Source organism: Ictidomys tridecemlineatus, chromosome 1, assembly GCF_052094955.1.
Source record: "Ictidomys tridecemlineatus isolate mIctTri1 chromosome 1, mIctTri1.hap1, whole genome shotgun sequence".
NCBI classification, from domain to species: domain Eukaryota; kingdom Metazoa; phylum Chordata; class Mammalia; order Rodentia; family Sciuridae; genus Ictidomys; species Ictidomys tridecemlineatus.
The window spans coordinates 78,141,530-78,168,131 of NC_135477.1; the positions used below are offsets into that span (position 1 = coordinate 78,141,530).

The 26,602-nt window shown below is 34.8% G+C and overlaps 2 protein-coding genes across 4 annotated transcripts in view; one reads left to right on the top strand and one right to left on the bottom strand.

Moving 5' to 3' along the window:
• LOC101971738 (ankyrin repeat domain-containing protein 26) overlaps nt 1-26,602 on the bottom strand; it is a 110,099-nt gene that overhangs the window by 19,468 nt on the left and 64,029 nt on the right. For all 3 annotated transcript variants that reach the window (XM_021732532.3, XM_021732531.3, XM_040273714.2), the window contains 5 exons: nt 13,883-14,839; nt 12,656-12,808; nt 6,147-6,217; nt 5,659-5,752; nt 1,943-2,055 (listed from right to left, as the gene is read on the bottom strand). In XM_021732532.3, coding sequence (XP_021588207.1) covers nt 1,943-2,055; nt 5,659-5,752; nt 6,147-6,217; nt 12,656-12,808; nt 13,883-14,839 — 1,388 coding nt within the window. The remainder of the gene's footprint in view (nt 1-1,942; nt 2,056-5,658; nt 5,753-6,146; nt 6,218-12,655; nt 12,809-13,882; nt 14,840-26,602) is intronic.
• Nucleotides 16,554-22,292, top strand: LOC101970273 (chromobox protein homolog 1). Its single transcript, XM_040272390.2, has 3 exons — nt 16,554-16,729; nt 17,446-17,551; nt 21,536-22,292. Exons 1-3 carry the CDS (start codon nt 16,554-16,556, stop codon nt 22,169-22,171), a joined length of 918 nt encoding a protein of 305 aa, XP_040128324.2. The 3' UTR covers nt 22,172-22,292.

The following is a 26,602-nucleotide window of genomic DNA, read 5'->3' on the forward strand; positions in this document are numbered from 1 at the left end:
ATAATATTCTAGTAAAATCATTAGATAATGTTTTATCACAGAAAAGAAACAGCTATAAATTATGATCTGCTCTCATCTGTTTTAACCCAACATTATTTGAAAGCATTCTAATGAAATTAGCATCTTAGATAAATATGAAGAAAAATTTTATGATATGTAAGGCAGACAAAGTGTTAATACAAATTCTTATAATTATCAATATGCATTTTATTGTTAATATAAAAATAACTTATTGTTAAATACTAGTTTTAACTCAGAGATCAGTAATTAAGGTAAAAAAGACATGTTTTAAAGGGATACAAAAATACACTTTGGACTCTGTTGATCATGATCTACATAAGAAGAAAACAGGACAGTGGGATAAGCATGTGAGAGGCTCTGGGTTCAATCCCAACAAAATAAAACAAAAACAAAATATCAAAGAAATCATTTAGAATAGAAAGAGGAAAAAAATCTTTGAAGTCTGAATTGAGGGAAAATAAAACTACAACAAAAACCAAGCAGAGTTTGGTTTCAACAGATAATGGGTAAAGGATATTACTCAGCATAAAAAGAAATTAAGTACTGATACAACAAAGATGAACCTTGAAAACATTATGTTAAGTAAAAGAAGCAAGTCATAAAAGAAATTAGACTTTTTAAAAAAATGTAGCAGGGTGTGGTGCATGCCTGTAATCCCATCAGCTCAGAAGGCTGAGGCAGGAGGATCGAAAGTTCAAAACCAGCCTCAGCAATTTAGCAAGGCCCTAAGTAACTTAGCTAGACTCTATCTCTAAATATAACATAAAAAGGGCAGGGGACGTGGCTCAGTGGTTAAGTCCCTGATAGGTTCATTCCCATACAAAAAAGAGAGTTTTTTGCTAGGCTTTGTGTCAGAAAATGCAAGAGATGCAAAACCATAAAAACAGATAGTTAACGAGAAAAAAAATATTGACTAGAATCAGAGAATAAATTCAATTTCTAAGCAAATAAATAAAAAAGCAGTCATAGAAGTGGCTGTAAAGATAGAGAAAAACATTGTCCTTTCCCCATCACCCCCTGCCTCTAGTGATAGAAACACAACTGTTGATTTAATTCTTCATTTTTAACTCAGACATATATATTTGTATGAGATATACGGATGATTAAGACTTCCACATCTGTAGGTTCCATATCCAAGCATTCTACCAACTATGGATCAAAAATACTTGAAAATAAATTGTATCAGAACATGTACAAAACATTTTTCTTGACATTATTCTTTAAACAATATAGTACAACAATTATTTATATTACATTATATATTAGGAAATCCAGAGATGATTTAAAGTATATAGGAAGATGGAGTAGGTTACATGCAAACTGTACTATACTATTTTATATAAGGGGCTTGAATATCAATGAATTTTGTATCTGCAGGGTTCCTGGAACCAAACCCTTGCACATTACCAAGGGCTGACTCTATATTGGATATGTATTTATGTGTGTAAGTGTGTGTATTAAACCAAGAATTTTAATAACATTTCTCATATACATATGGGAATAAAGAAGTATATCTCCACTACATATTTTATAATTAAAAAAAACAAGATAATTTTTGAAGTTGTTAAGGAATGACAAAGATAGGCTTTTAGATATTCAAATGTGTAAATACTGAAGACAAGGAATCAAAAAAAGAAAGCAAAAACATCTTCAGAAATAAAAATTCTAAGTAGATGATTAGAACTGTGCAATTGAGATAATATCCCAAAGGCACTTCTGCTGTTTCTAAAAACCACTAGAGTAAATTGTTTTGGGGATTTGAAAAGTTTCGGATTGTGTTGTGGTAAAGAAAATTTTAAACTAGAGTAACTTGTTTAATTATGAAAATGCAGATATAAAATAAATTTATATTTATATTTTAGTAAAATTACAGTAATATCAATTAATTATTAGCTAAAAAGATTTGAAATATAAAATTTACCCAGTTAGCTCTTTTTCTAATTTGTCATTTTTCTTCTTTTCTTGATCCAAAGTATATTCCAGAGATTGTTTTAATTCTGTAAGTTTCTTTAATTGTTCCTTATCATCTTCAGACTTAAAAAAATTTAAAAAAATTATTTAAAAAATGTAGACTCTTTTTTCTTAGAAATATTATTTCTCATGAATTCATGACTAATATGTGTTTAGATATTTCATAAATCTGATGCCATTATGGACAGACTTCAAAAATAATGATTTTCTTAAAATAGCTAAAACTCATCTACATTTTCATCATTTTCTTTTCTACAAGTTAAATTGCCATAATTTGTTCAAAATAGAAGTTTTTGCATGTAAGTTATGAAGAAAAATGTTTCTTAAAGAGTGGTTATATTTACATTTAGTTTCTAAACATGTTCTAGAAACATTTTCATCAGTAGTCCAAGAATATTCCAAATTTATTTAAATCATATTTAGCTAAGATAATTTTGGTGAAACTCCCGTCTGATTCCCATTACATTTTTGATACTCACCTGACTCTGAAATGAGAAAAATACTTTTACTTTGTAAGCATTTCCCCAGGAGTTTCAAGCTATTTCTCTTTGTGTTTTTATATATATATATATATATATATATTTTAGTTGTAGATGGACACAACACTTTCATTTATTTATTTTTATGTGATGCTGAGGATTGAATCCAATTTCTCACACAAGCAAAGCAAGCACTCCACCACTAAGCTACAACCCCAACCCTAAGTCTTTGATTGGTATACAAAAACATAACTTTTTCTTGATTCTTGTGGCTTTCTGTTTGTCCTCTTACATTATATTTTAATAATCTTTAGTATAAGATCTCAATTTAAAATATATTTTCACCACATTATCTTCTCTTACACTAAAAATCTGATTTTCTATAATTCCAATAAAAAATTTTGAGGTTCATCAATAACCTTTCTTTAAGTATTTCTGAGAAGTATTTTTTTCTCAGCAGCAATGATAACAGTGACCACAACCCTTCCCTCTGCTCCTTTAGACCCACTTCTCTTCTAAACTTTGGAGTCCTTGATGTTTAGTTCTGTCCTTTCCTATTTGTCTTTTAAAATCATCAGAGTTCCTTATATCTCAAGACTTCAACAGAGATTTAAGACTCTCAAGACTGTCTAATTCATATTTCTAAACCTAACCTCATTAGTGAGATCATTTATAATTTTACTTCTTTCTTTTAGTTAACTTCTCATAGACAATAACCTCATAGGCTATGACTTGGTGTGGACAACTTCTGTAGATAGCAATCTTATGCACTTTATTTTCATCTAGTTATTTTTCAGTTATAGGTGGACACAATACCTTTATTTTATTTTTTATGAGGTAGCTGAGGATAGAACCCAGTGACACACACATTCTAGGCAAGCACTCTTCCTAACTCTGAGCCACAACCCCAGCCCCATTATGCACTTTTATGATAAGTCTTACTGATGTTTGTTATGGTTTGGATGTGAGATGTCCCCTAAAAGCTCATGTGTGATACAAGAGGTGTAGAGAAGAAATGATTGGACTATACCATTAACCTAATTAGTGAATTAATCCCTGATGGGATTAAATGGCAACTGGAGGCACGGGGTGTGTGCTAGAGGAAGTGGTTCACTGGGGACATGGCTATGGAGTAATATATTTTGTATTTGGAGAGTGGAGACCACTCTCTCTGCTTCCTGATCACCATGTGAGCTGCTTCCCTCTGCCACACTCTTCTGCCATGATGTTCTGCCTCACCTCAAGCCCTGAAGAATGAAGCTGGCCTTCTACGGACTAAGACCTCTGGAACCAGGAGTTCTCTAATAAACTTTTCCTAATCTACAGTTGTTCTGGTCAGGTCCTTTAGTCACAGCAGCAAAAACGCTAACTGAAACAATGTTACTTTAAGTAATAGTTTTCTAATTTGGGGAGTGGCAGGGAGGTTCTCACCCTTAGGATGATAACCAGAATACTTCATCTTGATTTTCTTTCATAATGCTAAACATTTCCATGAAGCTTGTTAGTTGTTTGCTTTTGTTTCCTTTTAGGTAATTTCTTATAAAGACATAACATTAAAGAAGTCTTGTTCTCAATTTCCTTTCAGATGTATACTCAACCATATTGTGTGGAAGCTGAGTCAGTTATAACTAACTCTCTATTCTTTCCAGTCTAGACTTTTCTTTATCTCTAAGTTGTGTATATCAAATGTCTCAACCCAGGTAAACTAGCATAGAGACCCACAAAATAAGAACTTTCTGCAGAAAGTTAGGGGTTACTGATTGAGTTGGCTGAAAGCTGTCTCTCATGAAATTTCTGATTGAATCCAATTTTTAAAAAATTTTTTATTTAATAAGAGTAGACTTCAAAGTAGTTAATTACTATGTCATACTCCAAAATAATTTCTTTGGGCATCTTTAGAAGATCCCTCATTATTTTTGAGTAAGTTCAATAGTTTTGGGTACTATTACAAATTTATTTAATTTTTCATACCTTATTACATTCTAGTTCTAGTTAGATGTTCTAGATAAATGTTCTAGTTCCCCTGACAAGTGTATCTATATAATGGAATTGCATGAATCTAGCTGCAATGACTTAAAGAAACCAATTAGGGACTAGGGTTGTGGCTCAGTGCTTACCTAGCATGTGAAGCACTAGGTTTGATTCTTGCACCATTCGTAAATAAATAAATAAAGGTTCATCAACAACTAAGACAATATTAAAAAAAAAAAGAAAAAAAAAAGAAACTGTTAGTGGAAGCAAATAACTCATTGCTCCAGTTTAATGTTCACAATGCAATCTTGTGATCATAATTCTTACAAAGGAAAATATGAATAATAGAATTCTACTTTGCTTGGTAAAGAGCTATATGATTTTTGGGCTGGGATACATTTCAGTTGGTAGAGTGCTTGCCTCACATGAACAAGGCCCTGGGTTCAATCCCAGCCACCCACCCCGCCCACGAAGAGTTATATGATTTTTATTATACATCAATAAAATGGCATCCTGATTTGACGTACCATCAGTCCTTCTGAGATTGGACTGTTAGGTCTTTGAAAGGCTAATGAACAAAAGATGAATGGAAAAATATTATTTCTGAACCTATAAGTCTAGGAGCACTATGTTACTCTGTAAGTTCCTATTAAAGCAAGCAACCACGCCAACTTTTTCTGGCATCTGTCGTTTTTTTTTTTTTTTTTTAATCCAAAGAGAAAACATATTCCTTTGGGTAAAAATGATTGTATAATGACCTCTTATTCATTCTTAATGAGGAATACAAAGTATTTCATTCTAAAAACATCACTGAAAGGTTTAGATTATGAGAAAAAAATCAGAATTCTAAATCAAATAATTACTTAAATTTATAGGAATAAAAAGTTATTCTTATTCTAAAATATTATCAGGGACTCTAACAGATACTTGCATACCAATGCCCAGAACAACATGACAACTCACATGTCTATTAATGGATGAACAGATAAACAAAAAGTGAAATGTGTAAAACACTGTTTTTTAAAAATCTTACTATCAAAATAATTTATACATTCAGTCAACTTCTATAGGGAGGACTTAACAATATTATCAATGTAAACACACAAATATTTTTATCAATAAGATTTTTCATATTGCCTAAAATATTCCTATATACTACTGAAGAAATAAAAAATTCCATTTTAGCATGACACAGATTAATAAGAGCTTGACTTACCAAATTTGCACTTAACAGGTTTTTCTGAAGCTGTTCAATTTTTCCTGTTTGTTTTTTTATTGTATCTTTTAACTTAGAATTCTGGATTTCAAGCCTAAAATGTATATTTTAAAATAATTATTCTTACAACAATTTTTAAAATACTACATAATTTTTGGAAAAACATCTGAAAGAGTACCTAAATTCTTCAAAATTTGGAAAGACATTAATTTGGTAACTATTATTTTTCAAGCTAAGTTTATTGGATAATGTATAAATATCATGCACTTTTTTCTTTTGGCAGTACTGGGGATCTATCAAGGGCTTCATAATGCAAAGCATGAGCTTTAATACAGAGCTACAATCCCAACCCTAAATTATGCACTTTAAGTAACTTAAGTCTGAACTTTCCTCCTGACTTCACACAGCTTTGTTATAGTAACTGATATAATTTTCATACTACACTGCTTATTTTAATTATACTCAAGTTATTTGTATGCTGCTTATACTTTTGTAAGTGATCTTGCATCTTCTCAACACATTGAGCAGCCTCTGTGTGTTGATCCTCTGCTTCTTGTAACTACAACAAAGAAAAAAAATGGTATCAATAATCAAGTATAAACTTGTCTATCACTTGTTTTTTTCTTTTTGCTAAACTTTTGTTAGGATATAGACATACCCCTTAATTCACATATTGTACTATTTTTGTGCTATAAATGCAGATGCAGAGTTAACCGAGTTGTTGCAGTAGAAATCTAATGGCCCACAAAGCCTCAAATAATACTGACTCTTTATGAAAAAGTTTACAGACCCCTACTCAAAGGCTGAAACACATTACTCTTGCTTTTTTTTTTTTTTTTTTTTTTTGTGGTGCTAGATCTTGAATCCAGGGCTTCATCCAATACCAGGCAAGTATTCTGCCACTGAACCCACTCTGCCTGTGGGATATACCCAGACCTCTTGCTTTTAAACTAATAAAACTGAAAAAAATGGAGAAAAAGGGAAAATTCCTTTATGGTAAACATTTATATTTTTGTATTCCAAGCACCACTTACCCAACTATGATTTGAAAAGTCTATCTATCTATTTATCTGATCTCTCTCTCTCTATATATTTATAACTATATATATACACACACATACATACAGATATAGATATATATGGTCATATATATATGACCACATTTATGCCAGTAATGACAAAAATTAATACTATGCAGTAGGTGACAACTAGATGTTTCACTGAATAATTTGAGAGGCTGTATCTACACAGAAGCCAGAATGCTGGGGTTTGAATCTTAGCTGGCCAGTCACTAAGTTGTGTGATCTTGAGTAAATTAAGTTTTTGTGTCTCAAGTTTCTTCATTTGTCAAGTAACAAAAATAATAGTATTTACTTACTGGACTGCTGGGAAGAATAAATAAGGGAATAGACATAAAGTACTTGAGTATGTGGCACATACTGAGCTATACATAGTATTAGCAAAGAACATTAACCTTCCTTATCAAAATAACCTCCAGAAGATAATTAAAATCCCTTTTTTTTTGTACTAGGGATTAAACCCAGTGGTGCTTAACAACTGAACCACATCCCCAGTCCTTTTTACTTTTTATTTTGGGACAGGGTCTTGCTAAGTTGCTTAGGGCCTTGCTAAGTTGCTGAGGCTGGCTCTGAACTTATGACGCTCCTGTCTCAGCCTCCTGGGCTTCCGGAATTATAAGTGTGTTCCACTCTTTTTTTAGTATCTTTGTCACCCATTCTCCCACTTGGGCTGCTATACAAACTCTGTTTAACATAATTTTAACTGTTATTGATGAGAGATGACTTGTCTTAAATAAAGATAATAAGGAGTCAGATCTATACCAGGCTGTTTCCCAAACACTTCAAATCTGGTAGATGCAATACCTACTACAGAACTGAAGTGGAATACAAACAACAAGAACAACAACAAAAACAACAACATCGCCTAACTGGACCACTATCATTAAGTATATCTTGGGAAGGCTCAGGCAGCAGGTAGCCATGACAAAGAGCATAAATAAAATATAACAGCTATAGCAGGGGTCTACTGAAGACTCCTTAGCTTGGCTAAAAAGAATACACCAGAGTTACAGATAGTACAGATAGTACCTTGACAATGAGGTCCCTGAGTATGCATGAATTTTCAATATGACCTACATACATTAAACAAAAAGCACTCCTGACATCAGGTGTGAGCTTTAAAAGATTAAAGGAGCCATGGGTATAAACCCTTCTCAGCTGGTCTTTAATGACCAAGAAATTAAAAGGGCTAAGTAGGTCATCATCTTCACTCAAAACTAGGAGCCTAATACTGGGTGCTTAACCTGAAAAAGAAAAAAAACCTTAGTTAAAGACTAATGCACATATTGTAAAGAAAATCAGCATTGATTTTTATTTTATTTATTTTTTGGTAATAGTGATTGATTCCAGGGGTGCTTTAACCACTAAACCATATCCCTAACCCTTTTCTGTTTTTTATTTTGAGACAGGTTCTTGCTAAATTGCTTAGGGCCTAAGTTGCTGAGGCTGGTCTTTAACTTGCAATCTTCCTGTCTTAGCCTCCCAAGTCACTGGGAATACAAGTGTGTGCCACCACACCCAGCTCCCAAATTCTTATTTTTAAATTTTTTTTGGTCTAAATTCTTAAGTAATCAGCTCAATGAAGAACAAAACCATTAGATGGTGACTTTACTGAGGACTAAGGTACCCTAGGAGTTCCCATAACCCTTTGGGTCCAATCATTATCACTTCATAGGAGTCCCAGGTATAAATGCCAGTAGGAACAAACCCTTAACCTTCCTAATTGACATGGGCTCTCCTCTTTCAGTCTTGCTGATCCCCTGACAAAGAAATAAGATTGTGTGCCTATTATAGGAGTAAAGGAAAACTCTGAGAACAGGTTTTCCTGCAGCCTCTGGAATACAGCTTAGAAGACTTACACTTAACTAACAGTTTTCTTCAATGCCCAGTTTCACTCCTAGGCAGGGACTTGCTCTGCAAACTAAATTTCTACATAAGCCTTTCCCTGGGAAAAATAGCAAATGCAAGTGCAAATCCCATTCTGAGTAGGCACTTTACCTCTAACTGATGTTGATCCAAGAGAAGCTATTTGAGAGTGAGTCAATATCCCCAGAATTCCACCAACATATTATTCAAGAAGTATGGGCTGATGGGACATTAGGCAGAGCTAAAAATGCCTTGCCCATTAAGATGGTCCTAAAAGGAGGTACACCAACTCCTGCCTTAAAACAATAACTCCTTATGATGGAGACACTTGAAAGAGTTCAACCTATACTCTAAACGTTTTTAAAGTATGGTGTGATCAGCCTTTGTACTGCTGGCAAAGAAATCTTGATTTGAGGAATATTGCTTTGTTCAGGATTTGCAGGCTATTAATGAAAACATCCAAGACATTCACCCAACAGTGTCTAAGACTTAAATCCTTCTAAACGCCTTTCCTGGCAAAGTACAAATAATTTATTGTCTTTGATTTAAAAAATGTTTTTTTGCATTGCTCTGCAAAGAGCATATTTTTTTTGCCTTTGAATGGACATATCCCTAATCAAAAGCCACCTTTCAATACTGTTGGGCAGTGCTTCCTCAAGGATTGAAAAACTTGCCCACGATCATTGGAGATATATTGGCTAATAATTTAAGAATGTTACAACCAAACCAGGGAACACTACTACAATATGTAGATGACTTGTTAATCACCAGTCTGACTTTTCAACTTGCTTAGGGCCTAAGTTGCTGAGGCAACTGTCCAGACTCTAAACTGCTTTGCTGAGTATGGAGACAAAGTATTTTCCCTCTGAAGTGCAGGTTTGCAATGAGTTATTTACCTAGGGTTCCAATTATAGCAAGGTCAATGAAGCCTAATGGATGACCAAAAGAAGGCTTTATTGCTCACATCCAGGCCCCTTCAGCACAACAATAAGTTATGAGAATTCCTGGAGATGACAGGGTATTGTAGAATATGGATACCTAAATTTGAGCCTATAACAAACCCTTTATATAAAGCTGTAATTAGAACAAATCTTGAATCCTTGATCTGGAAAATAGAATGTCAAACTGCTTTCAAAGTCCCTCTGGGCTGTCCAACCCAGAGAAGCCCTAAACTTAGATGTTGCATGTACAAAATGCACAAAATTGGTTTGGAATTATGGAAGTTCCCCAACTTGAAGCTTACTTTTCAAAACAATTAGCTCACACAGCCAAGGGATGGCCCTCTTGTCTCCTGGCAGTGGCAGCCACTTATGATTTGCTAAAGGAAGCTGAAAAGTTTACACTTGGACAGCTTGTATGTACCATAACCAGGTCCTAACTTTGTTGGACCAAAACCGAAGGATATTGGCTAACGAAGGGAAGGGTGGGTAAATATCAGGCTATCCAGTTAGATGAACTAAATGTGACCCCAAGCAATATCAGCTTTAAACCTGGCTACCTCATGCTGTCAGTCTTTCATTCCAAGTTCCCTACATCCAGCTCTGTTAGTCAGAATTACCTAGAGAAGAAATAATTACCCATTTCCTTTGAAATGGAAAGGGAACTTACTGGGGAATTGAAGGAGGACTCAATTTTCACCTAAATGACAACATTTTGTCTCTCTGACCTGCCTTCTTTGAAGTTTTTCTTTTCCTCAGTTTGCCTTAAATTCTAGGATCATCAGTCTGATAAAAAAACATCCTGGAAAGCAAATGGAGTGTGCCCCTTCTAAGATCATAGGCCTGAGAGATAAATATCCTATGAAGCAAATGGAAATAACCTTATGAGTTTCTGAAACTCCTACACATGGAATGAAGACTCTCCCATTGATAAGTTTTAGTGTGCTGTGCAAACTCCCAATTTACACCTAAATTCTTTTTCTCTACTTATAACCCAAGATGGCTACTGACACCCCAAAGATAGCTCTTAGATCTGTCTTCCCAGTGTGACACACTGAAAGTAAAATTGTATTTCCTGCTGGTTTGTTGGAACCTCTGGTGTCAGGCCAAGGCCTAGGACTCAATAACAGTGTAACATATCAGAAAAGCTGTAGCCAGAACTTTTTGATTGGTAAAGTACTAAAAATCTATAAATCCCTGTTATAGTTATATAATAAAGGAAGTCAAATCTAGATTTTTTTTCATGGTGAGAAAAATATTAGCATTTGACAAAACAATTCTCTTGTTAGATTTAGTGCTTTCAACTTTACATTTAATTGCTTAAACTATGGGTAGAATAAAAGTCTTATGCCAATGTCTCAAAGATGTTACTGGCATAGTATAAAGTACTTAATTTTATCCTAATGACTGCAAAAACAAAAATATTTTCAATTTATTCAAGGGTAGGTGAAGTGCATATCAGATACTGTTCCCCACTTTGGTAAATGTATACTTAAACAAGATTTTATTCTCTTCCAAAAATTAATACCAATGTAAAATTTAGGGCTAAATTTTTCTACAGGGACAAGTACTGAAAAGAGCAAGTTTGATCTTTGTTTTGAGAGAAAACATCAAGAAAAAGAGCAAATTTTGAGCCAATTCTGAATAAATGAGGCCAAATGAATAAAAACTGAAAGGTAGAAAGGACAGCATAAATAAGGCAGAAAAGAGTGGTGAAATCAGCCCAATAGCAGAGGATAAAATTCAATGGCAGGGGAATAAAAACATGTTCACAAAAGTTCTTTTTAAAAACTTTTAAATAAATGTTAATAGCAGCATTATTAATAATAGCCCCAAACTAGAATCAACCTAAATTTCATCAACTGATGAATAAAAAAGTGGCATAATCATATAACAAAATATTACTTGACAGAAAGAAATGAAGTACTGACACTTGCTATAACAGAGATGGATTCTGAAAACATTATGCTAAATGAAAGAAGCAAGTCAAAAAGGATTTGGCTGGGCGCACACCTGTAATCCTAGCAGCTCTGAAGGCTGATACAGGAGGATCTGAGTTCAAAGTCAGCCTCAGCAATTTAGCAAGACCCTAAGCAACTCAGTGAGACCCTGTCCCTACTCTTACTAAAATACAAACAAAACAAAACAAAACAAAAACAAAAACAAAAACGGGCTGGGGATGTGTCTCACTGGATAAGTGCCCCTGAATTCAATCCCTGGTGCCAAAAAAAAAAAAAAAAAAAAAGACTAAATATCACATGACTCTATGAACAAGGTAATTAGATTAGTAGTTTCTCAGGACTGGGGAAGATGAAGGGACTTGGGGGTGGGGGTGATAATAGCTAGGGAATTTGGGGTTTCTGTTCAAGTTGATGAAAATGTTCTAAAATTGCATGGTAATACAATTCTGAATATATTAAGAGACTATAAATTTTATGATTAAAATTGTTGAACTGTATGGTATGTTGTTATATCTCAATAAAGATGCTTTTTAAAAAATCCAAAGGCAGAATCTATATAATTTTCTTATTTTCTACTTTGGATACAAATTCTATACATGATCTGAATATTTCTATGATTTTATAATGTCTAAAATGAAAGAAAAGAAACTGAGGGAAATGCCTAATGTTTCAAATAATTTTAAGATTAATCTAAAACTTTTGCATTTTTGAGAAAAGTATAATGGCTTCTCTGTGCAAATCATCTTGAAATCCACAAAATAAATACATACAGATTCTGTATCTTTTCACAACAGGGAAGAAATAAGGTAATTCTAAAACATTCCATTAAACATTATTCTCTGATTTAATCTAGCTCACCTCAGAATGGCAATAATCACTAAAAAAATACTATTTAAGAGAAATATGTCTCTCTCAACTTCTGTGATGTATGATGTAAAATTCTCAAATTTCCTAAGGATAAATATTTTAAGGAAAGATGTATGAAATTATAAGAATGCAAGTTAGAATTTAAGAAATAATTGCATTACAAAGATACTAAAATTGTAATAACATTAATTATAATGAAAAGAGAAAAGCTTGTTCACTGGAAATAGTATCACAAAACACTTTTAAACTGTCAATTAACTACTGACATGTTAAATTTCATACGTACTTGACTTCTTATTTGAGCTAGTTTTTTCTTTAAATCCTGTGTCTCATCCTCCAAACTAATGCGATAACGTGATGAAACTTCTAGTGAAGCCTCTGACATAGATTGTTTTTTCAGGGTATCAGCCAGTTCTTGTTGAAGTTGTCTCACAACTGCCTGATAAGATATTTCTGTTACTGATTTTATAAATCACATTAGTATTAAATTATATTAATAAAATATCACCACAACTCACCTTTCTCTCAAGTGTGTATGTACTTCTGTTTATTACTGAATTCAATTGTGTATGCAGAAGGCATGGTCTTCCTGCCTAATACTATTCTATTCCCTTTATGTTAGATTCAGTCTTCTATCCACTCTTCCCCTGATGAAGTTTTAATTTAAAAACATAATGAAGTCTCAAAAAGAAATAGGTACATGGGCAGAAACGGTGGTGATGAGTTTTTACACAGTGTGACATGCTCTTCCTTTTTTATTAGAGGCACAATAAAATTCAGGGTTCCTCACATATTCAATTCTTTGCTTGAATCCTTCCAATAGATTATTTTTCTTTCTTTCTTTTTTTTTTTTTTGTCACCAAGGATTGAATCCAGAGGCACTTAACCCCTGAGCCACATCCCTAACCCTTTTTATATTTTTACTTAGAGACAGAGTCTCCCTAAGTTGCTTAGGGCCTTGCTAAGTTGCTAAGGCTGGCTTTGAACTTTCAATTTCCCTGCCTCAGTCTCCTGAGCCAATGAGGTTACAGGTGTGCACCGCTGTGCCTGGCTTAAAACATGTTGGGCTGGGGATGTGGCTCAAGCAGTAGCGCGCTCACCTGGCTTGCGAGTGGCCCGGGTTCGATCCTCAGCACCACATACAAACAAAGATGTTGTGTCCGCCAATAACTAAAAAATAAATATTAAAAAATTCTCTCTCTCTCTCTCTCTCCCCCCTCTCTCTAAAAACAACAAACAAACAAAAAAAAACCATGTATATAATTTGTAATGATAAGATTAGGTCATTGGCATACTCAACACCTCAAACATGAACCATTTCTTTGTGCTGGAAATCAAGGCTATGCTATATTTCCTGGAACCAAGATATGTTTTTGAGCTGATATAGCAAATAAATTTATAATCTATATATTTTTATATTCAACTATATTAAACATCTAGCCATAGTGAAATAATATTTTTTGATTTTTTTTTTCAGGAAATTTGAAAAATATTCATCTTTCTTAATACTTACTTCTCTTTCTGCTTTTTCATTTTCATACTGATACAGCCTTTCTTTTAAATGATTATATTCGTTGATTAACTCCTTATTTCTGTCTTCTAGCATGAGATTTTGCTTTTCACTCTCAGCTTGAAGTTTTTTTACAATGTCATGAAATTGGTCTTGGATATTAATTACTGTCTTTTCTTTATTGTCAGCTTTGTTTTGAGCATCATCTAATTGTTGTCGAAGCAATGTATTTTCACTTTGTAGTTGAGATAATCTCTCCTCTAAAGATTCTTGCTTACCAACATATTTATTCACCTTACCTTGTTCATTTTGATACATACATTCAATTTCCTTCATTTGGCCCTGTGTTTGGTTTAGGTCCCTTTGTACCTGTTCTAAAACCAAAGTCTTTTCTCTAAGAGCATCTTTTGTATGGTGGAGTTCAATTTCTAGACTATTGAATTTTCTTTCAGCTTTCGAAAGCTGTTGGGAAAGAATCTCATTGTTATCTTTTAGATTAGATATACTGAAATTCATCTTATCCTGTAAACGAAAACACTCATCTCTTGATCTCTGGAAAGCAAGTTCTAGGTCTCTTTTTGATGCCTGACTTTCATCATAATCATGGATAGCAGCAGCCAGTCTAGAACGGTATGATTCAACTTCTATTTCCAGTCTTTCCTTGTTTTGTTTTTCATTCTCCAGTTTAGAATTTAGCATTGTATTCTGAGCTGTCAGGATACTAAGCTGTCCATTATATTGGAGTACTGTTGTTGTAAATGTTTCCTCATTCAGTTTTATTGTCTTTTGAAGGTTATCATTCTTTTCATTTGCAATTTCAACATCCTCAAGATATTTCTTTTCCTTTTCCTGGTTCTGATTTTTTATTGTGTCTATTTCTAGTCTTATCATGGAGATTTCTTTCTGCAAACTGTGACTTTTATGCAGTAAATCTTTTTCTTTTTCATGACTAATAGAAACCTAAGTTTAAAAAAAAAGGAGACAGGTATTACTCAATGAAATGACATATCATAATGTGTTCTGAAATTAAATAACAACCTGCCTATTTATATAATGAAAGAGTTGCAATCAATGGATAACAGGGAAAAAACTTGTTCTAAACTTCAAACCTTACAGAAGCATAAATTCTCCAAAGTTCAAAAATTTAAGTGAAGACAATGAATCCATAAAAGTAAAAAAATAAATGATAACTTAAAAGGAATTTCAGAATTGGAAAAGTCTTTCCCTGAACTACATTAATGGAGGTAGTTAGCTAGAAATGAGCAGGAATTGGAGGGGCCAAAAGAGGGGAGAAGCTTTAAAGAGCCTCTGACCCAGAGGACTCATTACTAATCACATGTTGCCGTAAGGAAATATATTTCTCCTTCCCCTTATGTGGGTAGGGCGAAAGTAAAGCTAAGAAATCTACCATAGGAATGCAGGTAAACAACTCAGAGACACTGGTATTACCAGTTTTTCTCCCTCCACATTGAGGGGGCCCATCACATTCTTAGGTCAATTTATGGGCACAGATCATGTTAACAAGGTCACATTTGTATCTACCACATACTCCAAGTCAACTGACCATGTTATATGAACTACTGTCAGAGTTGCTAGAACAGAAATGACAAAATGACTCAAGTACATAGATGTGTACTCTCAGTTTTCACACAGTGCAGGTTTATTATTACCCCCAAATGGGTAATGGTTGTACAAGTGCCACGACCCAATAGTAGTGGCTACCATCCATTCTAAGATTTCATGCCACTGCAAATTTTCACTCCCTATCCTAACAAAAGCTTAAGCATAATAATTTCAGCACATCTGGGTCAACAGTCAATCTGTTCTGCCTCTTTCTCTGGGCTGTATCTCACTTTCTTTTATTGTTTCCTTGCCTTACAATAAACCTGCTCTAATTACTATCCTGGCCTTGCTATACTTGGTTCTGTCCTGGGGTAACTACCTAAGTTCTTAGGCAGGACACACAAAGGCTGAGGGTCACTCCACAGTGATCTTTCAATGTGTGGTAATAATTACAAGAGACCCAAAATGTAAAATAAGAAATTAAGAAATTTGATAATGAGTGCAAAAAAGATGGCAGAGTGGATTTAGGCAGGAACCCTCAATTCCTCTGCAATCTAGAATCGAAGATGTGAAAGAACAGCTGACTAGAAAGGTGTGTGACAGAATAAGTACTCTGAAACTCAATTTTAGACAATTTGAGATTTGGAGTGATTTAGAATTTGGTTACTGGAGCAAAACATAAAAAAATTCCTTGACCTCAAACCCTGACCAGTGTGTGGGGGAAGGGGTGGGTAACAAAATAGGAAAGAGTAGAGGCAAACCCCCAAAGCTTACTTCCTTAACAATTGGAAAAAAAAGCAGAAAGAAAGGCAGCAAGTGGAACAGGAACATCAGACAGTAAAGAAGACTGCACAATTCATCCCAAGTTGTTGGCAGAAAACTGGACAGGACAGCCATTTAATAGAGACCATGGCTGGTTGACCTCCCTAGAAGAAATTAAATCTACATGACTTCTCCCCACCTATAGAAATAAAAACAGAAAACACCTCTGAAATGTGTTATCTTAGTAATATGCCTACAAAGACCTTGTAGAGGGATCACTTCTAGCTGAAGGTTACTGAAACCCTCTCCCCCTGACAACAGACAAAGGGAGCGGGGTGGAGCTGACCCAATGCAAGAAACTCCCAGGGAGTTAACCAATTCAGTACTCCTCACAGCTGCCAGATGCATGAGCTCAATCGAAGACAGACCAATTGACACTACACCAATGATAATGGGTAAAACACCAGTGACCTGCAGTAGCCAGGGTGGCTTCTGTGCCAAATTGCCCATAGAGAACCTGCATTCGTAGGCTTAACAATTGCAGACAGTCATCAAGTGCTTAGATACAGCTGTATCAACATGCCCCAGCAGAGGGGAGTGATCCACAGCAGCCAGTGATAGTACTGAGTTTTGCACCCCTGCACCCAACACAAATGGCCAGCAGACAGAGCACGTGAAGACTTGGCCCTCTGGGCTGACAACAAACATCAGTAGTTGGTGTACAAACTGTAACATCCAGGAAATTGGCTCCTGTGCACCAATTAGAGGGTCTAGAGCTACAAGTTGCAGAACTGTCAGTTGACATAATTCTTGTTGACACACACCAACACACAGAAGGCATTTCCTGAGGATAACCCCAAGATGCCAGGGGAGAAACTCATATATGAAATGCAGTCACCCCACAAAGGAGCTTACAGAGGAGCATCCACCCCAGACACCAGCCACTGCCAGTGTACCAGATACAAGTGCACTGATCAGTAAACCTGCACACTCCATAGGGTGCAGCAGCCCTGAACTTCCCATGTGCCACTTAGCATCACTTTAACCAGACCACCAAAATACCTCCACTTTAGATGGCCACACCTGGAACACTCCAAAGTACACACAGGGGATTCCATACCAGATAGGACAGTGTTGGATACATGCAGCTTTTCTTTGTGAGAGCAAACAAAATTGTACCCCCTAATAGTGTGACCCAGCTGCGAAGTTGCAATTGGGGATCATCTCTTCTGATCCACCAGAAAGCCAGGTGGTGCCTGGACACAACAAGATCTGAGGTGGCCTCCTAAAATTGTATCAGAGATGAGCTGGTGTGATCACTACCTCTACACACAGGGAACTGTAGAGGTAAAGTCAAGGATTGGTGGGCATCTTCTAAAGGACCCATTATAAATCCCCATCAGGAAGACTCAACAAGACATCTCTCTACCTCAAATAGCTTGTCATAAAATACAGCTCTAACATTAGTTTTGATTTTACAGATAATACTTTTCATACTGAATTAATAGCTGTTCCTTTATTATTCAATATTTCAATCCTCAAGCCAATTGATTATATTTCTTCTAATGTTTTAAAGCATAAACTGAATCATCCTATCTTTCATCTCTTAGCTCAGATTTACACTTGCTCTTTTTAAGTCTCTCTTTTCACTATTGCATCATTTACTCCTGTCTTAACCTTTTTCCTATTTTCTTCCTTTTATCTTATTTAGTTTGTATTGATTGATTTCTCAATTTTTCTTTGTCTGCTTTCTCTTTACTCTTCAAACCCTTATTCAGTGTAGTTCTAATTTTCCTGTTTTTAATAAGTGATTTCTCAACCTATTCAAGAATATTTATAACTCCAATTTTATAGTTGGGTTAGGGGAGTTATGGAAAACATTTTCAGTAAGCTTTCCCCCCCTAAGGTTTATTAATGCATGGCTTTGTTCTAAAGTAGTTGCAAGTAATAGGGTTTAGTATATTCTCTCAAAATGGTGCTGGGTATTAGGCGTAACAGTGGGTACACATTGAGTGGGAGTATTGACACTTAGATATTCAGCCAGCCTAAGGCTCTTGGGAAGGAAGCTCGCTAAATATAGTCTCTTGCACAAAAGTAGAAGAGAAAATCATCTCAGCAGATGGGTAGAAATATAAACAATAAGAAAAAGCAAGGGAAGAAGTCACCCAAATAGCCTACAACACTTCAATAACTGATCTCATTGATACCACTGATTTCATTGATAACCACAGTGGAGGAAATGTCATATGGAATTCAGATGTTCATAATTAAAAATAATCATGAACTAAAAGAAGACTAAGGAATGAGCTAAAAGAGAAATATAGGAAGTGAAGGAACATTTCATGAATAGATATTCTGAAAAAGAACCAACCAGAAATCCTGAAAATGAAAAACTAAATATATCAAAATAAATTCAGTTGAAAGCATTACCAATAGATTACAACTCATAGAAGACAGATATTCAGTCCTCAAAGACAAGGTATAGAAACTTAAAAATACAGTAATAAAGAGAAGATGACAGAGAACATGACCAGAATATCCAAGAAATCTGGGATAATATTAAGAGGCCAAATCTAAAAAAACACTGGCTTAGAAGAAGGAAATAAAACACAAACTAAAGGAATGCTTAACCGTTAATGTCAGATAGATAAATAATATCAGAAAAATTTCCACACTTGAAAGTGAGATGGAAATTCAAATACACTATGCCTAGAATTAGAAATAGACAAGATCAAAAAAAGATCCTCAAGATAGATTAAAACATTTAAAGTTAAGCAAAGCAGACTTTCTGTAATTTCCCAGCCCAGACTCTCAAAGCAAGGAGGGCTTAAAGTTGTGAATCATTGTGAATTATTGCTATATCCAGCAATGCTATTTTTTCAGAATTGTGGTACAATAAAGCCCTTCCAAGAGAAGCAGAAACGAAAAGAATTCATGAGTACTAAGCAGCATGATGAAAAATAATGTAGAATAAGCAAAAAAAAAAAAATTGAAGACAACAAATGGTTGAATCTTAATAAAAGAATACCCAAGTAAAAGGTAACAAGTCTGAATTAAATAGAAGTAAATCAAATGCAAAATGCTTGTCTAGCATGTGGTAGTCCCTGAGTCTGATTTCCAGAACTGCAAAAAACAAAACAAAAAATCAAAATGGCTGGAAATAAAAATTATCTTCCTTTAATGACACTGAATGTAAATGTTCTCAAGTCTCAAATCAAAAAGACACAGAGTGGCACAGAGGATTAATAACTAGAAAAACCAAGATCCAACCATGTGTTGTTTCAGAACTCACTTTACAGGCATAGATATTTACAGGCTGAAGGTGAAAGGATGAAAAAAGATATGCCATGCACATAGAAACTGAAGACAAGCAGATGTGACATGGACAAAGTAGACTTTGAGCCAAAATTAATTCAAAGAAATAAACAAGGTTGCTTTATGCTGGTTAAGGGAACTATCCAACAACAAGATAGAATGATTGGAAATATTTATGTCACAAATACCAATACATCTACTTACGTAAACACTATTTGATTAAAAAAAAAACCCTCAAGTAGACTTCAAAACAATAGGACTATATGATTTCAACACAATTCTCTCACCAAGAGATAGGTCACCCTCACACAAAGTATGTAATGGCTTTTCAGACCTAAAAAATAATGCTAATCAAATGGACCCAACAGATATCTATATAATATTTCATCAATCCAAAACAGAATTCATTTTCTTCTCAGCTATACATGAAACCTTCTCCAAAATAGTCCATATTTTAGAAAACAAAAGCAAGTCTTAGAAAGTATAAGAAAATAAAATTAAAAAAGGAAAAAGATAATTTTTTTGCATTTTATCAGATCAGAATGGAATAAAGCTAGGAATCCACAAGATAAAAAACAGAAACCACTTAAACACATGGATATTAATATACTTCTGAATGAGGAATGGGTCTTAGAAGAAATCAGGGGAGAAATAAAAAAAAATCTGAAAAACAAATGTGAAGAGAGTTATAAAATTAAAATCTCTGAGAGTACGAAGGCAGTTCTGGAGGAAAGTTTGCGATATGGAGTGATTACATAAAAACAAATACAGAAAGATTCCAAATAAATAATCTAATGTTACATTTCAAGGTCCTAGAAAAGTAAGAACAGACTAATTCCATTATTTTCCAGAGCAAGACAGGAAATAATGAAGATCAGAGCCAAAATTAACAAAATCAAGAATAAAAAAATACAAAGGATCAATACAATAAAGAGCTGTTTATTTATTTTTTTAAAACTGGGGATGGAACTCATGAGCACTTTAATCCCTAGCCTTTTAAATTTATTTATTTAGAGACAGGGCTCACTAACTTGTGAGGCTGGCCTAATACAACCCTCCTCTGGCCTCTCAAATTGTTGGGATTACAGGCATGCACCACTGTATCTAGCAGAGTTGGTTCTTAAAAAAAATAAACAAGATTGATAAACCCTTAGTCAAATAAGAACCAAATGAAAAGTGTAGAGATGAAAAGTATATATCACTAGAAATATTTCTGAAATACAGAGGATCATTAGGAACTATTTTGATATTGATTAAATTTTCATCACATATGATCCACTCAAATTGAATCAAGAGGATACAGAAAACCTAAACAGATGGATATCAAGGAATAAACTGAAGCAGTATTTAAAAATCTTCCAAAAGAGGAAAGCCCAGCACCAGAGGGTTTCTCAGGTGAGTCTAGTAAAAAAGAATTAATGCCAATTCTCCTCAAATTATTCCATGAAATAGAAAAGGAACACTACCAAATTTATTCTATGAAGTCATTATCACATGATATTCAAACTAAATAATGACACACTAAGGAAAGAAAACTACAGAACAATAACTCTGATGATCATAGATGCAAAAATCCTTAATACAATATTAGCCATTTACATTCAAAAACACATTAAGAAGATGGTACACCATGATCAAAATGGTTTCAACCCAGGGACGCAAGGTTGATTAAACATATACAAATCAATAAATATAATTCACCACATAAATACAATTAAGGACAAAAATCACATCATCTGAAGAGATGCAGAAAAAGCCTCTGACAAAATTTAGCACCCATTTATGAGAAAAATACTGAAGAAACTAGGGATAGAGGAATTTATCTCAATATCATAAAGGCTTCATATGATAAACCCATAGGAAATATCATACTGAATGGAGAAAAACTGAACAGCGGAGGGCTATTGACTGGGGCCTGCTGTACACTGCTACAGCTAGGGGCTGGACTGTGGCCACCCCGCTTGTTGCTTTCCTGGGCGCCACTCCCCCGGCTGGCCCGACACGACGCGCCAGTAGCGCGACACTGATTCCTCCTGCACTCTTGGGCGCTGCTCTGAGCAGCGTCACCCTTTACACCAGAAAGCTAGCGGGCGCTATGGAGAAAAACAAAACAAGAAGAAAGTAGAGGAGGTACTAGAAGAAGAAGAAGAGGAATATGTGGTGGAAAAAGTTCTCGATCGTCGGGTTGTAAAGGGCAAAGTGGAGTACCTCCTAAAGTGGAAAGGTTTCTCCGATGAGGACAATACATGGGAGCCAGAAGAGAACCTGGATTGTCCCGACCTCATTGCTGAGTTTCTACAGTTACAGAAAACAACACATGAGACAGATAAATCAGAGTGCGGCAAGCGTAAAGCTGATTCGGATTCTGAAGATAAGGGAGAAGAGAGCAAACCAAAGAAGAAAAAAGAAGAGTCTGAAAAGCCACGGGGCTTTGCCCGGGGTTTGGAGCCGGAGCGGATTATTGGAGCTACAGGCTCCAGTGGAGAGTTCATGTTCCTGATGAAATGGAAAAACTCTGAGGAGGCTGACCTGGTCCCTGCCAAGGAAGCCAATGTCAAGTGCCCACAGGTTGTCATATCCTTCTATGAGGAAAGGCTGACGTGGCATTCCTACCCCTCAGAGGATGATGATAAAAAAGATGACAAGAATTAACTCTTCTGAGTACCAGCCCCTGTCGCCTGTGACTGTGGGTTTAAGTGGGGAGGTTAGGAGTTCTACTTGTGTTGACACCATAAAGGTGGCTTGAGATGATGTCCTTTGAAGAAACAGTCTAGTTTCTGTGCCCTGCAGCAGCCCAAGTGCTTTAAAGCCTTTCTAAGCTGTATAGTTTGCATACCCATCCCAGTGGAGGGGAAAGGGGTAAGTGTTTCAAGGCAACCCATTCTGCACTTTATTGAGAAAAGCAAAGGGCCTTCTATGAAGGACAAAATTTGCAGAATTGGGTGTGTGGGAAGGCAAAAAATACTGTTGATCTTCAAAGAGCATCTCCTCAACCCACAGCCTTTCTTCCCAATAGTGTTAATTCTGCATTTTTACAGCGTAGCATGTGTGTAGTTACTGGTGTATTATTTGGGGTGGAGGGATTGGGCAGGGAAGAAGGGAGATGCATAGGATCATTTTCTTTAAAATTTGGGGCCTGACTGGGTGAAACAATGGAAAGAACAAGCAACTAATGATTTGGTTCTATGTCCAGAATATTTTACCTTATTCAAAAAAAAAAAAAAAAAAAAAGGTCATTGGCACCATAAATGCGGACTGTGAGGGACTGTTTAAAAGCTGTGAAAGCCTGAAACCTATAAGCCAAGGTGTTCCTTGCCTGAGTTAATGTTGTCCCCACAAAGGACTAAGCCAGTTCCTAAGTTACCAAAGCTGCCATTCTGGAGATAGAAACTGACTGAGGTGGGAAGGTCTTTTATTGGAGAGTATACACAGGCAGATTATTCTTAGAGGTGCTAATTCTTGCAATCAGACAAAAAGACCCTTTCTTTTCCAATTATAAACTTATAAATAAAATTAGCTTGTCCATCTAAGCCCCTGGCTAAAGTACTAGGGGAGGGGCCAAAGGGGTACAGGAAATGGAAGAGTAGGGAAAGAGGAGGGCCCACACTCGGGTTGGTAACTGTTGGAGTCTCTGCTTTTTAAACTTTGAACTCTGAAACCATAAGTGGCAGAGTTCAGTTACTGACAGCACAAGTTTCATTAGTCAATTCAAAGGTTGAGTGATTTCAAAAGCCCTGGTCTCAGGAGATTAGCTTTCATATTGGGGCAGTGGTTCACTTTAAACACATTTTTAAATTTTTTTTGAAGAAAAAAAATATTATGAATTAACTGATACCCAAAATGCTGTCTTGAATCATGAAATCAAAGTTCTTGATATCATCTAGACCTGCATCTAGAGCTACATTGTAAAATCCTTTTAGGCATGTATTAGGTTTATGTGAGATTTTTCTTTAAATGTAAACTTCATACACACTGTCAGTTTTTGTCTTAATAAAACTATAGATTTATAAAACAACAACAACAACAACAACAAAAAAAAAACTGAACAGCATTTTTTTTCTAAAATCAAGAATAAGACATTGTTGCCTGCTCTCATTACTCCTATTCAGTGTGTTCTTGAAATTAGCCAGATAAGTCAGGCAAGAGAAGGAAATTAAAGAAATATAAATAGAAAAAAATTACATTATCTCTGTTTCCCAATGACATGATCCTATATCTAGAAGATTCCCCCTACAAAATAAAATTCCATCAGAAGACTATTGGAGCTGATAAATAAGTTCAGCAAAGTAGCAAGATACAAGATCAACATTTAAAAAATCAACAGCTTTCCTATACTTTAATAGTGAATCTGCTGAGAAAAAAATGAGAAAAATAATTCCATTCACAATAGCTTTAAAAACCAGATCAAACCAAATCAAACTCAAAACAAAAAAAAATCAACCTGTGAATACACCTAACCAAGGAGGTGAAAGACTTCTACAATGAAAATTACAGAACACTGAAAAAAGAAGCTGAAGAAGACCTCAGAAGATGTTTCTTTAACCTGCACAAAAATCAACTCAAAGTGGATCAAAGACCTAGGAAATAGACTAGGACACCACAGCTGCAGAAGATGGAAAGACCTCCCATATTATTAGATATGTAGAATTAATATTGTCAAAATGGCTACATTTTCATATACAGATTCAATGTAATCTCCATCAAAATAACAATGGCATTTTTCACAAAACTAGAAAAAATATTTTAAATTCACTGTAGGAAAAACAGACTCAGAGTAGCAAAGCAATACTGAGCAAGAAGAGTGATGCTGGTGGCTTTATGATACCTGTTCTCAAATAATACAACAGAGCTATAGTAACAAAAACAGCGTAGTACTAGCATAAAAAGACATGGAGATCAATGGAATAGAGTGGAGGAGACCAAGAAAAAAAATCCATATAGCTAGTCATCTGTCCCTAATAGAGGTGCCAAAAACATACATTGGAGAAAAGAACTTTTTTTATCAAATGGTGCTGGAAAAACTGGCTAGCCATATGTAGGAAAATGAAACTAGATTCCTGTCTGTTCACCTTGCATAAAAATCAACTCAAAGTGGATCAAAGACCTAGGAAATAGATCAGAGACACCACAGCTATTAGAATAAATCAATGGGCCAATACTCCAGCACACTAATGCAGGCCATGACTTCCTTTATAAGACTGCTAAAGCTCAAGAAATAAAACCAGGAATCTATTAAGGGGGATAGCTTCAAATTAAAAAGCTTTGGTGCAGCAAACAAGAGTGTGAAATGAGAGTCTATTGAATGGGAGAAGGTCTTTGCCAGTTACTCTTCTGACAGAAAATCAATATGCAGAATAGTGCAGAATATATAAAAAACTCAAAAACCTTACCATGAAAAAAAATAGCTCTATCAAATAATGGGCAAATGAACTTGCAAATGACTAACAAATACATGCAAAAATGTTGAACACCCTTAGTAATCAGAAAAATGCAAATCAAAACTACACTAAGATTTTATCTCATTATAGTTAGAATGACAATCATCAAGAATACAAATAATAATTGCTGGGTGAGGACATGGGGGAAAAGTTTCACTCATGTATTTGTTGGTGGGACTGCAAATTAGTACAAACACTCTGGAAAGCAGTATGAAGATTCCCAAAAAGCCTTGGAATGGAACCACCATATGGCCTAACTATTCCACTCCTTGGTACCTATCTAAGAACTAAAATCAGCATATTATAGTGACAAATGCATAAAAATATTTATAGCAGGAGCACAATTCACAAGAGCAAGTTATAGAACCATCCTAAGTGTCCCTCAATAGACAAATGGATAAATGTCTGGTATATATAAAATTTTTGCTCATCCAAAACCAAAAATGAATTATGTCATTTTCTAATAAATTGATGGAAATGGAGAACATCATACTAAATGAAATAAACTTTTTCTCACATGTGGAAACTAGAAAGAAATAAAGAATTAGGGGGAAAAAAGATCTCACAAAAATAGAAGAAAGAACAGTGGAGTAGAAGAAAGAGATTCAGGGAGAGGGAGGAGGGATGGAAAAGGGAAGAACTGTAGAATGAAACTGACCAAACTATGAAATGTGCATGTAATGAATATATCATAATAAATTCCACTTTTATATATAACTATGAGGCACCAATTAAAAAATAAATTAATTGAAGGAAGATCAATAGAGGAGAGGAAAGACATCAGGAGGAGAAAGGACAGGAATGAAGGAAGTAGTACTGAGAATTGAAATAGAGCAAATTATGGTATATGCATTTATGGATATGTCAAAATGAAATCCATGATTATATATAACTATAATGCATTAATTAAAAAAAGAAATTTCATCACTTTAAAGAAGTTAGGTTTATACTCTGATATCTAATGTATACAGCATAATAAAAGCCTTAGCTCTACATATGTTTGGACAGATAAAATTTTCCAATGATTTTAGATTCCTTTTTCCTTAAAATATTACATAATACTCCAACATTTTAATAGTCATTTATAAGAATTATAGTTGTTGATAAATCTATACATTATAATAAGCACTTCTACATATATCATTGAACTCAATCATCACAATTCTGCAAGACAGGTTAAAAATGTAAGCAAGCCACAGGATTTTCCCCATATTTTCTGAATCTACTTCTAGTATTCTACCAATCAGTTGTTTCTGTATTGCAAATATATAAATATAAAAAATTCTTGTAATTCAAAATGCTGTGGAAAATAAGGTGAAATTTATGGGGCTGTTCTTAGACAATATTGATATTACTTGCTGGTGTAGTAACCTTTCTTTCTTCTTCATGGTGTTTTAGAAACTAATACAAATGAGGAAAATACAAATACCTATTTCACTAGAAACAAAATATTTTTAACAAAAAATATCACTAAGTATATATTATGGTATACCACTGTTTTCAAAAGCTCTTTTTACTGAAATAAGAGGTTGCTTGAGGAAATGACATCCAAAATAGGTCTCTGCTTTGATACTTTTCTTTCTTGTAGTAGATGTTACAAACAACATCATATCAAGGGGGTGAAATCACTGCAAACACCTAGAAA